A 13,746-nucleotide genomic window follows, 5' to 3' on the forward strand; every position below is an offset into this window, starting at 1 on the left:
CTGCCAGTCATTTAAGTTCAGCGTCCTCCTAATTGGTCGGGACCTGTACTTGATTTGTATGCAGCCCACAGGACCAGTGGGTGAACAATTTGAAGTATTCCCCCTCCATATATCCAGAATTCACTGCATATAATGTTCAGGTATAATGAAAGAAATTACATTTCAAATAAGAGAGAATTTATAGTAATAATATAAACTTTTTGTGTAGAATTAGATAGAATACGTATGAGAAGATATTCTACCAAAGGATATATTTCTCAGTAAACGTCTAAATCCTATTAAGAGAACTTCTTGTAGTTTCTTTGTGGCGATAGGTGAAACATGTTAGTTTCAACAGTTTTTTAACCTGGGGCACTTTTTAAAAAAGCAATTTTATAAAATTAAACTGTGGAAATGAAGACAACTTAATAAAATAGATGTATATTGATGGCAAAAGTCATTCTATGTTGATAAAATTATCTGTGTTTTAATATTTAGTTAAAGTCCATGAAAATATGATTGTTTTACAGGATACAAGTTCAGTATTAAAGGAGGAACAGGTTATTACAGCCTTTGAAGATGAAGGGTCATATATAATTCAAGAACAGCAGGATTCTCTTGTGTGTCAAGGAATTCTTGATTTAGAGGAAACTGACATGCCAGAGGCTCTAGCTCCTGAAAGCTACTCAGAGTCTATCTGTGAAGAAGATGTTACCTTAGCTTTGAAAGAACTGGATGAAAGATGTGAAGAAGAAGAAGCTGATTTCTCTGGACTGTCTAGGTGAGAAGACAGTATCACAAACACTTGAACGAGATGATATCTTCTCTCCCATCGCCTCCCAAATATGACCATCTAACCTAGTTCATTTCTGTGCATAGTTTAGTCTATAATCATACTGTTTTCATTTTTAAAGATAAAATGACTTACTATGATGAGTTATTTTCTGTTTATTCACTTAAAGAAAAATAAACAGGCTATTCTCAAAGCATAGTGAGTGGCATTATATATTTAGAAGCACACCAAATACCTATTTTGGCAGAATGCCCAATAGCCAAATGTTAAAATCAGTATTGGGCCACGGCCAGGTCCAAGTATCAAAATCATGGAATGAACTTCTGTGATAGCAGAATAAATCTGAAATACCATCTAAAAATTATTTTACAGTTTCATTATCAGTGGTCCAATTTTTCAAGTTTGACATAAAATGGGCAGAATTGATAATTTCACAGTACTGTCAGATGTTGTTAGATTGTTCCTTTTAAATGTTTCCCTATTCAATAATTTGAAGCTCTTGATAATTATTTTTACACAAAAATCAATATTTAGTAATCAAGTATGTCAGTTTTACTCCTGCAATAAAAATTATTTAGTTATAGTTCAAATGATTAATACAGTTTTAACATATACAACACATGAGGAATTTTTCCACTCAGTATATCTAGAATGCCTACCTGCATTTGAAAATGTACATTCAGATATTAAGAAGAAATCTTGGTGACACACCTTGTTCATACCGTGTTTCCTGAAAATAAGACCCAGCCGGACCATCAGCTCTAATGCGTCTTTTGGAGCAAAAATTAATATACTTATTTTACTATAAGACCGGATCTAATATAATTATAATATATATAATATAATATATATAATATAATATATAATACAAATTAATATAATTTGTAATATAATACCGGGTCTTATATTAATTTTTGCTCCAAAAGACGCATTAGAGCTGATGGTCGGGTTAAGTCTTATTTTCGGGGACACACGGTAGTATTGATTTGGATATGACAGAGCCTGTGTCCTGTACTCACTCATTTACTAAAAGGCTGAAGCCAAATAGTTGACTTTGGCCAAGTACTGAAGCTGGACTAGAACAGAGCATCCCTACCAAATATAGAGGTATATCTACTCAAGCTTACAGGCCCGATTTTGTCCAAATCAATCACCACAGTGGCATTTTAAAAATTAACCTTTTTATATAACGTATAACTTTAAACTTCAAATGTCTGCTTTATTTTTATCTTCCCCCAGCCTTTACTCAGATTCCTCTCTTCCATATGAATTACTCTGTAATTTCTGTAAATCCTTACAGAGAGCTACCCTGTAATGTGAAACTCAAGGTTTTAAGACCTTGAGTAACATCTCTTTATGAAGTGTCTGACTCAAACTCTTTTTCATCTTTAAGACCCAGAGTTACACACTTCTTCACAGACTGTCCATCCCAAATCTTTGTCTTTTTTCGTTGGTCCATTTTTGTATTATCTGGACAGTTGGGATTATACATTCCTTAAAGAAATGGCTAGGTCTTATGTTTCTTTTGAGGCAAATCTGTTACTGCCAGGCACATAATATGTGCTCACAAAACTGCGGAGCTGGCAGTATGTGGCATGGCTTTTAATGTCGGGTTTGAACCCATAGTCCTGGGTTCAAATTCTGGTGCTGTCATTTCCTACCCAATAATCTAGTCACATTATTTAACCTCTCTATATGTTTTGTCCTCATCAGGAAAACTGAGGTAATAGTACCTAAACCTCATAGAGATGCTGTGAAAGATTGAATGAAACAATCCATGTAAAGCACTTGACACAGCCCTAGATAAAAAAGTACATGACCAAAAATTTTCAATATTGTCATCATCAATTTGGGCCTGTTCAAATAAAAAACCTCCAAAACTGACCATTTAAAATGAAAGCATTCTTTTTTTTTCAAATTTATTGAGTTAATGGTTAATAACATATCAATTTCAGGTATCCAACATTATAATTTGATATCTGTATACTATTGCATGCTCACCACCAAAAGTCTAGTTTTTTTCCATTACCATATATTTGATCCTTTATCCAATTCATCCTCCTTCACCCCACCTCCCACCCCCGAGTAACCACCATTCTGTTGTCTGTATCTATGAGTTTGTTTGTTTAAGATGAAAGCATTCTAATCTGAATTATTCATAGACTTTACTGAAATTAGTCCCTAGTGCCAGCATATTATAGGACTAGGGCTGTTTTAAGGTGAAATTAGATGTCTAATTCCAAAGATGCTAAGTAGAAAGCACATAGAAATCTGCTCAGTCATGCTTTCTTACAAAGTTTAAGTTGCTGTACACTGATAAAAAATAATCTATGTTGGATGACTAAAACTATTGTAAGTACTTGAGTCTATTCTTCTAAGGTAGTGTTAACGATTACTGCGATATTTATGTTAACAGCCAAGAGGAGGAAGAGCAAGATGGTTTTCCAGAAGTACAGACGTCACCTCTGCCATCACCGTTCCTGTCGGCCATAATAGCCGCTTTTCAGCCAGTCGCATACGATGATGAAGAGGAAGCCTGGCGTTGCCATGTCAATCAGATGCTGTCTGACACCGATGGATCCTGTGCAGTGTTTACTTTTCATGTGTTTTCCAGGTTGTTTCAGGTAAGTGAGGCTTAAGGTTTCTCAATTCATATTCTGATATAGTTATCTAGTTTTTGGTCTAAAATCAGTATCTCAGATTTTAATATTGCCACTGATTTTCTTTAAAAAAAATTTTTTTTCCCTAAGATAATGATATTTCGATTTACATTGTGGCATTGTAGTACTGCTAGTACTTTATACAGTGACTACTACAGCTACCTCCCTTAAGGCAACTGGAATAAAACTTCAGAACAACAACTGATAAATTCTCTAGCATACTGGGCACCGGCAGGGATACCAATAGAAAGCAGGGTCCCTGCCTTCAAGGCGCTTACACTCACTATCATAAAACAGTGTATAATTTAGTACTAAATGAACTGGCTTTCATTTAACGAACTTTCATTACTGTGTCGGGGACCTTAAAAATTTTAGCTAAGGTTGCCCCCAGTCCTAGGCACTATGCTGAGTGCTTTACAGTAAGTATGTAATGCTTACAACACGTCTATGGACTGTAGAGGTATTTTTAACATTCTGTAACCAGGGAAAGTAAGGCACAGAGGAATGCCACCATGTAAGTTGTTATCCTCTAAACTACCTACCGCCTTTCCTCCCTACCTGAGCACATTTTGTCCGTCCTGGAAGACCCTGCTAAGTACATATTATCCCTGAGGCTTTCCCAAACACTCCAACCTCCAGTCTCCCTCCTGGAAGGTCTTCAGTGCGCGTTAATTGGAGCATTTATGAATTCTGTACTTTCATAATGCTACTTGGTTTTCAGTTTATTTTATTTTCTTTCCAATGATATTCTAAACTTCATGATGCCCAAGACTGTGGTTTATGCTGTTGTTTTTTTTAGCTAATCATAATAGCATCTAACAGTGCTACCCATGTACATGTAGGGACACATTAACTTTTTGTGTAATTATTATATCACGTATCAAATAGTCTAATTCATTGCGTGCTCACTAGGGGTCAGGTACTGTCTGATTGTTTTATTTGAAATGAATATTCTTGGGTTTTGAGAAGATGTTATTACTCTTAATGCATTTTTATGACTCTAGTTAAAGTCAATGGCAGCCCATAGTCAAGGATAGTAAACGGCTTTGACCGGAAATTTCTTACCAGTGGAACTTTAGAGGAGCTAATTCCTCAGACATGTGAGGACTTTATTTCAAAGGGTGTGCAGCATATGTGTTCTTTCTGTCTCTCCTGATGAAAAACATCTCAGAAATGGGGGCACAAATGGCGTGTATCAGTAGTTTTCTTTTTTCAGTAACACTCTTTATAAATCTTTGATCATTTTTAGAAATTATCATGTTTCCTAAAGAGGTACCTAAAAACATGGATTTACCGATCAGTTATTAGAATCCTGAATATAATTACAGTCATACTGTAAAGAAAAAGTTGCCCTAGTTAATAAATTACACTTCTTTACTTAAAGATGATAAGAGGCCTTCTTGTGAAATATTAAACTTTTTCTTATGCCCTTCTCCACAGACAATCCAGAGAAAGTTTGGAGACATAACTGACGAGGCAGTCAGCTTTCTTGGCGAGAGTCTGCAGCGCATTGGTACCAAATTCAAAAGTTCACTGGAAGTGATGATGACGTGTTCAGAATGCCCAACAGTCTTTGTGGACGCCGAGACAGTAAGTTTTTATTTGAGGGCTCATTATAAATACTAAATTTGAATGTCCTTCAATACATGGACTATTTAAAAGGTAATTTACAATTTTTAAAGTATATCAGTTCATATTTTCAACTTGATTATAAATACCTAGCAAAATACAATTCCAGTATATTCTATGCAGTGACTTGTGACTATTTCTGGTTCTGACCCCTCCCTGCCTCACCCTCCACAGAGTCCTCGATGGGGAAGTAACAAGTCATGCTCTAGAGATATGTACTTTTCTCCTGATTCCTGAATAAATTGGGTAGGAGAGGGCTAGACCTTCCCCCATGAAGACCCCAGAGCTCCTTGGTCTTCCCATCCTGTTTCCGAGCACATTCAAAGATTATGTATTAAAATATTTAGAGAATTAAGGTTTAAGAAGCTTCAGTGGTATTGCCTTTAAGGTGTATACTAACGTGCAGTTTCTTGCCTGAGCCAGATTTTGAAATCATTTGAAGGCCTGTTAGTCCTTGCTGACACTCTTAAATCCCACTGCATTCCGACTCTGTTTTATTGAAAGGTCAGCCCTAGGTATGCGACAGAGTACGGTAAGGGGCACTGGTGCCAAGATGGGCCACAAACCAACTAACAGAAATTCCGTGACCCAAAAGTTGGCAGTCTCATGACTGATCAGAAATGGTAACCTGGATCAATATGTTTCTGATTTGACAGCTGATATCATGTGATTTGCTAGAAACACTCAAGTTTAGTGTTTTGGAGTTACAAGAACACCTGGATACATACAACGCCAAAAGAGAAGCAGCTGAGCAGGTGAGTCCGTTTTTACCATGTGAAGAGTTGTTTGCTTTTGACACCAGAAGTGTTAACCTGGCAGCTGAATAGCTGAGACAGAAAAGAGGACTTCTTAGCCCTTGCCTCAGGGTTTTACTGAGAATGGTGGGGGCCTTTGAGCTCTCTATCCAGTGAATTCTTATCTCTGGCTTTTAGAAATTGACCCTCTAAGAGCTCAATGTAAAACTATAGCTTTATAAAAATATTCTATGTGTAGATTGGATAGTTGCTGTCAACATTGCAAGTGGGGCAATAAAAACAGTATTTCTCTGAGAATACATTATATTGTGGTCTAGAAAATCTGCAACCTGTGACAAAGTTGTGATCTTTCCCGTGTGTGTGTGTGTGTGTGTGTGTGTGTGTGTGTGTGTACATGCACGCGGAGGCAAGCAAAGGGAGAAATAAATGAGCATGTAGTAGATTATAGCTATTACCTACTAAGAAATATTTATTTGACTCCAGTCCGGCACTGCAAAACACAGTAGTTCTTTTCTCTGAGAGTAAATGTTTTCCATTAGCATGAGCAGAAAAACTTAAAAGAAAAAAATGCTTCTCTTCTTTACACAAACTGTATACAGTAGACATTATTTTTCTAGAAAAGTCTTTCAGTAAGTATTAAGTATCTGTCACACATAAAGGCTTAATGAAGAATTAACTATAAAACTTGACTCTTCTTCCTTTAATATTCTAGATAAGAATATAAGGTACAAATATGATATATGAATAATTAGTAACAAAAGTAAAGTGTTAATTTATAGCCATAAGTAAAAGTACTGGCAATGAAAGAGACTTCCGAAAATTGTACAGGTCTAACAGAAAACTGAAGCCAGACTGTGATTTCCAAAGAAAGCTCACTGGGACTAATAGGAAAACTTCATGGAATAGACATATAACCTTAGGCCTTGACAGATGGTAATTTTAGATTGGGGATTATTTCAAGGAGAGAATATGGTATGAGAAAATACTTATATTAGGTCTTTCTCCCCTGGGGAGAAAGAATCTTATATTTGGACTGAAAGAATGATGACAGATTGGAGAAGAGGAAATAGTTTTCAATTTCAGGAAAGATCTGGTTGTCCTACAAGTAATAGTACTACTATGTGTATTCTCATACATGTCTTGCGCATATATGTTCACATATCTGTTGAGTATCTACGTAAGAGTGGAATTGCTGAGGGATGGGATATACGTATGTTCAACTTGAGTAGTTTCTGCCAAACACCTTTCTAAAAGAGGTTGTATCGATTTACAATCCCTCCACAAGTATATATAAGAGTTACCATTGCTTCTTATCTTTGCCACCAAGATTGTCAACTTTTAAAAATTTTGTCATTCTGGTGGGTGTGTGGTAGCATTTCATGATATTATTTTGCATTTCCCCTGATGACTGTTTGAGCACCTTTCCACATAGATATCTTCATTTAGATATTTTGTGAATTGTGCCTTCAAGTACCTTGCCCATTTTTGTAAATGGTTTATTTGTGGTTTTCTTATTGATTTGTAGGAGTTCTTTATTTTAAACCCAAGCCTTTTATTGGATATATGTATTATAAATTATAAATTTTTCTCTCAGCCAGTGCACTATCTTAATAGCATCTTTTGATGAATAAAAGTTTTTTACTTTAATTAATTCCAAATTATCAGTCTTTTCCATTTTGGTTAGTGCATTTGTTTCTTCAGCAATGTTCGCCTCCCTTGGAAGCTGTGGTAGATTGTTACAGTAATGACCCTGATGAAGCATGCCTCTCTCTGTCCACACCCCTTTGCTGTTCCTCCCTTTAAGAGATGGAGTCTGTTTCCCCACTTCTAAGTCTGGGGTGACCTTGTGCCTTGTTCTGACGAATTAAATTCAGAAATGATGCTGTGCACCTTCTGAGACTCAGAAACACATAAGAGGCCTTTTGTAGCTTCTGCTTTTGCCGTCATGCTGGTCAGAGTGTAAACTGGAATAAAAACTGGAAAATTATTTGACCTCTAGCCTATTCGAGGATGAGAGGCCATGTGGAGGAGAATGGAGGCATCCCAGCCATGACAGCCCGCGTGCCGGGCACATAAGTGAGGCCGACTTGGGACTAGAGATAACTAGACTCAGGCAAAAGCAGAAGACGCTCCCGGTCAACACACAGATTTGTCTGGTTTTAAGCCATTAAGTTTTAGGGTGCTTGGTTTATACAGCAATAGGCACCATTTACAATAGGAAAACATCAAATACCTACAAAGAAATCTAGTGAAAGATGCACTAGACCTCCACACAGAAAACCCCAAATATCACAAAGAAAAATTAAAGCTAAATAAATGGAGGATTTTTTACCATGTCCATGTCAAAAGACCCAATAGTGTAAAGATGTCATTTTTCCACAAAATGATCTCTAGATTTAATCTAATTCAAAATCTCAGATGGTCTATTAATGAAAATTGATAGGCTAAGCTACAACTTATATGGAAATACAATTAGCTAATAATAGGACAAACAATCAGTTTGGACACATTTTAGCAAATTATAGCCCTTGGGTCATATCTGGCCCACTGCCTGTTTTTGTAAATAAAGTTCTTTTGGAACATAGCCATCCCACGTATTTACATACTGTTTGTGGCTATTTTTGCACTGCATCACCGAGCTAAATAGTTGCAACAGAGAAAATAATGGTTTGCAACACCTAAAATATTTACCATCTGCCCTTTACAGAAAAAGTCTCCAAACCTTGTCTGTGAAGAATAAGGTCTAAACAACAGAGTGGACTTCCAGCCAGTAAGACCTATTAAAAATCTCAAAAGAGTATAATACTGGCATAAGAATAGACAAATAAACTAATGGAATATAATAGAGAATCCAATAACAGATGCACATATATAGTCATATAATTTACAGCAAAGGTGCTATGCAATGCAGTAGGAAAAGAATGTTCTTTCTAAGAAATTGTCCTGAATCAATTAAATATTTGTATGGAGGGAGGGGTGTGAACCTTGATTCATTCCTGAGCTACCATATCACTATTTCTTGTCCCATCTATTCTTTCCTTTTTTTCTCCTTTCTTATGTTTTCTATCAACCAAATATTTTGTATTCAATTTTTCCCCTCTAATAACTTTTTTAGTTATACATCCAATTGTTATTCCTGAGTCTTCCAAGGATCATGAGTGAAAGCCTGTGAGGTGTTTATCAGGGCCCCATCATCTTGGCAGGATTGAACAATTTTTGTCTTCCCAGTACCATAAGACCAGAAATCTGCTTATTCTTTTAGATTCCCAGATGCAGCTCCTTGGTTTCTTAGCCTTTCCTCTTGAACATGATGGAGGAATAGCTGTTCCCAAGGGAAAACGCTGGGCTCCCTTCTCTGCAGTTTTCTCTTCTCCGTGATCTTGGCCCTCAATACCTCCCTACCTTTGATAACCCTGTTTTTCTAGCCTAGTGAAACTTTGGTCCAGCACTTTTTTTTTTTTTTTAACATCAGCAGGTTTGTCACCATGAAAAGTCTGAATTTTAAACATTTTGTTGGACTGGGGGCTCATATGCATCAGCTCATCCAACTTTAGCACCTGTCTCCTCCCCAGTAGCTTTTCTAGAACTGCTACCTTCACCATGAAGCTCCATGAGTTTTCCCCATTCAAACTTGGGCTTCTTCAACATTTTGACTTTTGTAACAAAGATATCATGGAGTGGATAGATTGGCACGCCTTTTCTGTGTCTTTCCCAATGCTATCTGGAATCAGTTTATTGACCATGTCTTTCGAGCTGTTTGCGTGCACCTCTCAGGTCATGATTTCCATCATCTTCTTCCGGATTTGGTGGACCTGCTGATGCTGAGCATAAGAGGTCTTCCAAAGCTGATGGTTGCATTTTTTAGTGAAACCAACACAAAATAGATGAAGCAAATAACCATCAGTAGTCTTGATATCAGCATGAGCTTCAATCATGGTCTGCCATTTTTTGACCATGGAGCACGTTTTGTCTCAGGTAAGATCCATGCCATGGACATGAGTCAGGCAGTCTTTACCCTGAGCGACCTCAGGAATTAACCTGAGTTTTCTAAATGCAACTTCATCATTCTGCTGATCAGCTAGGCTCACTTCAAAAACACGACCCTTGAGACCATTAGATGCTATTTTGGTTCCTTGAGTTCCTGTGACTAGTGTTTTCCCAATATTTCTCATATTGAACATAGCTACCGTGTTTCCCCGAAAATAAGACCTAGCCAGACAATCAGCTCTAATGCGTCTTTTGGAGCAAAAATTAATATAAGGCCAGGCATTGTATTACATTATGTATTTATATTATATGTTATGTTATGTTATGTTATGTTATATTTATTATATTATACCAGATCTTATAGTAAAATAAGACCGGGTCTTATATTAATTTTTGCTCCAAAAGACGCATTAGAGCTGATTGTCTGGCTAGGTCTTATTTTTGGGGAAATACAGTAGTGCTTTCACATCATACCAATCTTTCTTAGACAGTGGGTCAACCACTTTTTTCTTGGGTCCCTTCTTGCCACCTTTCATAAGGCGCTTGTTCTTGCCGACCTTCGTGGTGCTGCTCGGAAAGCTAAAAGGAGGGCCAGCACTTGCTGTTCAACCTCTAACCCCTACGGTAAGCACTGGGAATGGTGTAGGGCTCCCTTCAGCATTTTGCTCCAACTCCCTAAATCCTGGCTGATGGCCTTCAGCTTCTATAGCTGTCCTTAGAAGATTTGCCTTCTACAAGTTACTCCATCATGTCCAGAAGACAAACCTCTCAGGTTAAATTTTAACCTTCATCTGAGCCTTAAGTAAAGAAAACATCGTGACAGGAACACTGATTAGATGTGGACTGGAGGTTATGCTGTACACAAACCACCTACTGCGTCCTGTGTACACTGGCTGAAAAGGTGTAGACGTGTACTTTCCAGGGAGTATACAGCCCCTGGGACTGAAGGGTTAGGGCTTGTCTTTTAACAGAATAAAAATCAGAAATAATTATGTTAAATAGTGCCCCCAAAATGCCATATCACTGGGCATACAGTATATAAAATGATTTAGTAAGAACAGGCCATTAAATAATCAATTGAAATTACTTTTTCCAAATTTATTAGCATACTTGGATAAACTGGACTGGATTAGTGATGATGATTAAATGTATAAGCATTTTAACATTTTGTATGAATAAAGGTATACAAATTCTATGATAGATGTTGACTGAATTTTTCTGATATAAAAGAAATCTTCTGGGTAGTTTGACAATGGCTGCCAGCAGCTGTGTGTCACTAGGAAAGCTTAACATGTTTTTCTTTAGAGATGTTGTCAAGCAAAGAGCCCAAGGGCTGGTGCCGTCTGAGGGAAGGGGATAAAAGAGACAAAGGTCAGAGAGATTGTTTTGAAATAACTGAGAGGTCTCATTTTAATTCTTTGCATGTAGAACCGTAAGCTACAATTGAGAATTTTAAATGTCTGGTACTGACGTATTTTCAAAGAGTTAAACTTACTGTAGCTAGTAGTTTTCCTCAAAGTCCTAACGATAAAAGTCCTAACGATTTCTTACATATATTTGTATTTTTATGTTTAATCTATCACCCCTAATAAAAAAGAACTCGGAATTCCAAAGAACTGATAATATTAATAATGTCAAACTGTCAAAACCTAGGAGCTTACTTCAAGGCTCTCAGCTTACTTCAGCTTGACCATTCTGTGACTACATTTTTCTCCCACTAAATCTCAATGCTATTATCTTATTTTTATTTGACCAAAGAAAAGGTACCTTAAAATAAATATCCGGCTTTAGGAATAGCCCCTGAATAAGGCAAAACAACCCTTGGTTTCTGTATCCAATATTCTTTGGAGATAACATGTTTGTCATTCATTACTGTCCAAAAAGGGAAGAAACAAGAAATATAAACAAGATTTAAAAGGGACTTGGGTTTCTGTTTCACTAATTAAAACTGACACCAGTCTTCTGAGAATTACACTTTGATAAGCAGGCGAACCTTGTTAATTCTTTCTAAGTTGCCTTTATCACATTGACCGGAGGGGAAGCACATCTTTCATTTCCCATCTTACACTAGCAAAGGTCAGGTATAGACTGTGGAGATTTCCAATAAAACCTGCAAAATAAAGACTATTCTTTACTGAAGTGGAGCACAGGTTCCTGGACTTAAGAAGACCCTGCATTGCATTTCCTCCTGTAAGCGCTCACAAGTGTGACATCTGGTTACACTGACAGTATCATCCTCCTGCTTTGGTTTGTTGCATATAAACAGTTAGACTCAAAAGGAGATGAAAGTCTATGTCTACAGCCAGTCTTGGAAATTCAAATTAGATTTCAAGTTAGTTGTTTATATGCACAGGCTGTTATGTTACCAATGCCACTGTTCATTGTACACTGACTGTACTAACATTTACTGTTACTTATTTCTTCAGTGGTTAGACAACTGTAAGAGGACATTTGGTGCCAAAGAAGACATGTATAGGATCAACACAGATGCACAAGTAAGTTTCTTATTCTTAGTTTTGCTATATTTCTATATTAGGCAAAATAATGTATGCTCAAATGACCTTTGATATTCTTAGGAATAAAGAATATTTGTAACACCTTTTCATTTTTGTTATCAGAACAGTCTTTGTAAAAGTTAGGTTCAAGGAAATATTGGCTTAGTAATGAAAAATTCACTTCAATAAAAATGAACGAGCAGCTTGTGACTGAACCTTAATAACATCCAACAGATAAGCTTGATGGATATCTGGACAGTCCAAGTCAACTTTTAGTTGCATCTGTCTCTTTAAAGAATGTTTTGTTCTGCATTAGTTTTCTGCTGATAAATTGTCTGATCAGGAAAGCAAACCTAAGAGTGATGTTATATATAGCCACATTAGCCTTTCTAAACATGAAATTCTGATTGGATAAACTATAATGTATTTGCTAATATAAATAAAAAACAGTGAAAATAACAAATACATTTTCTTAGAGAAAAGTGCACATATATATAACACATACATTATATTAAGGATAAATTAAGACCTACAAATTATTCCAATAGGAGTGCAACTTCATATGAGCAAGACGCATTCATCAATTAATGACCCCTGCATTTGACATCAGAATTCTAATCTTTTTCAATGCCAGTTAGATGGTTATTGATTTCTAGTCACTGTAAAAGTATTGTTATTAAAAAATTTGAAGTTTTAATAAGTGAAATATTGAGAATATATAGTATACTCTCAATAAATGTTAACTATTTGCCAGGCACTGTGCTAAATGAGAATTTCACATTCATTATCTCCATTCTTACACTCTGTCTAGTAGATGCTATAATTATCCCCATTTTGCAGATAAGGAATTGAGGCTCAGAGAAGCTAACCTATCCTAAGCAAATCCTCTATTGCAAAGAAATTGTCAAATCATGTGTTTAAAGAAAGAAATGAGGCAAAATAAGGAATTAACCCTAAAGTAGAATTAGACCCTTTGGTTCAAATTTTGTTCTTGCCACTATTTTTTTTTTTTTAATTTATTGGGGTGACAATTGTTAGTAAAATTACATAGATTTCAGGTGTACAATCCTGTATTACATCATCTATAAATCCCATTGTGTGTTCATCACCCAGAGGCAGTTCTCCTTCCAGCACCATGTAGTTGATCCCCCTTTACCCTCATCTCCCACCCCACCCCCCTTACCCTCTGGTAACCACTAAACTATTGTCTGTGTCTGTGAGTTTTTGTTTCTCATTTGTTTGTCTTGTTCTCTTGTTGTTTTTGGTTTATATACCACATATCAGTGAAATCATATGGTTCTCTGCTTTTTCTGTCTGACTTATTTTGCTAAGCATCGTACTCTCAAGATCCATCCATGTTTTCACAAATGTTTCCTATATCATCTTTTCTTACTGCCGAATAGCATTCCATTGTGTACATATACCACAACTTCTTTATCCATTCATCT

The 13,746-nt window shown here is 36.4% G+C and overlaps 1 protein-coding gene and 1 pseudogene across 13 annotated transcripts in view; one reads left to right on the top strand and one right to left on the bottom strand.

The window, feature by feature from the left end:
- Positions 1-13,746, top strand: part of FRYL (FRY like transcription coactivator) — a 241,156-nt gene that overhangs the window by 220,558 nt on the left and 6,852 nt on the right. For all 13 annotated transcript variants that reach the window (XM_074324663.2, XM_019741013.3, XM_019741016.3 and 10 more), the window contains 5 exons: positions 510-760; positions 3,189-3,396; positions 4,873-5,022; positions 5,718-5,816; positions 12,230-12,298. In XM_074324663.2, the coding sequence (XP_074180764.2) occupies positions 510-760; positions 3,189-3,396; positions 4,873-5,022; positions 5,718-5,816; positions 12,230-12,298 (777 nt within the window). The remainder of the gene's footprint in view (positions 1-509; positions 761-3,188; positions 3,397-4,872; positions 5,023-5,717; positions 5,817-12,229; positions 12,299-13,746) is intronic.
- On the bottom strand, positions 9,318-10,167 carry LOC141569980 (small ribosomal subunit protein eS1 pseudogene; annotated as a pseudogene).

The sequence above is a fragment of the Rhinolophus sinicus genome, chromosome 1, assembly GCF_057876585.1.
Source record: "Rhinolophus sinicus isolate RSI-liver-muscle chromosome 1, RSI-T2T, whole genome shotgun sequence".
NCBI classification, from domain to species: domain Eukaryota; kingdom Metazoa; phylum Chordata; class Mammalia; order Chiroptera; family Rhinolophidae; genus Rhinolophus; species Rhinolophus sinicus.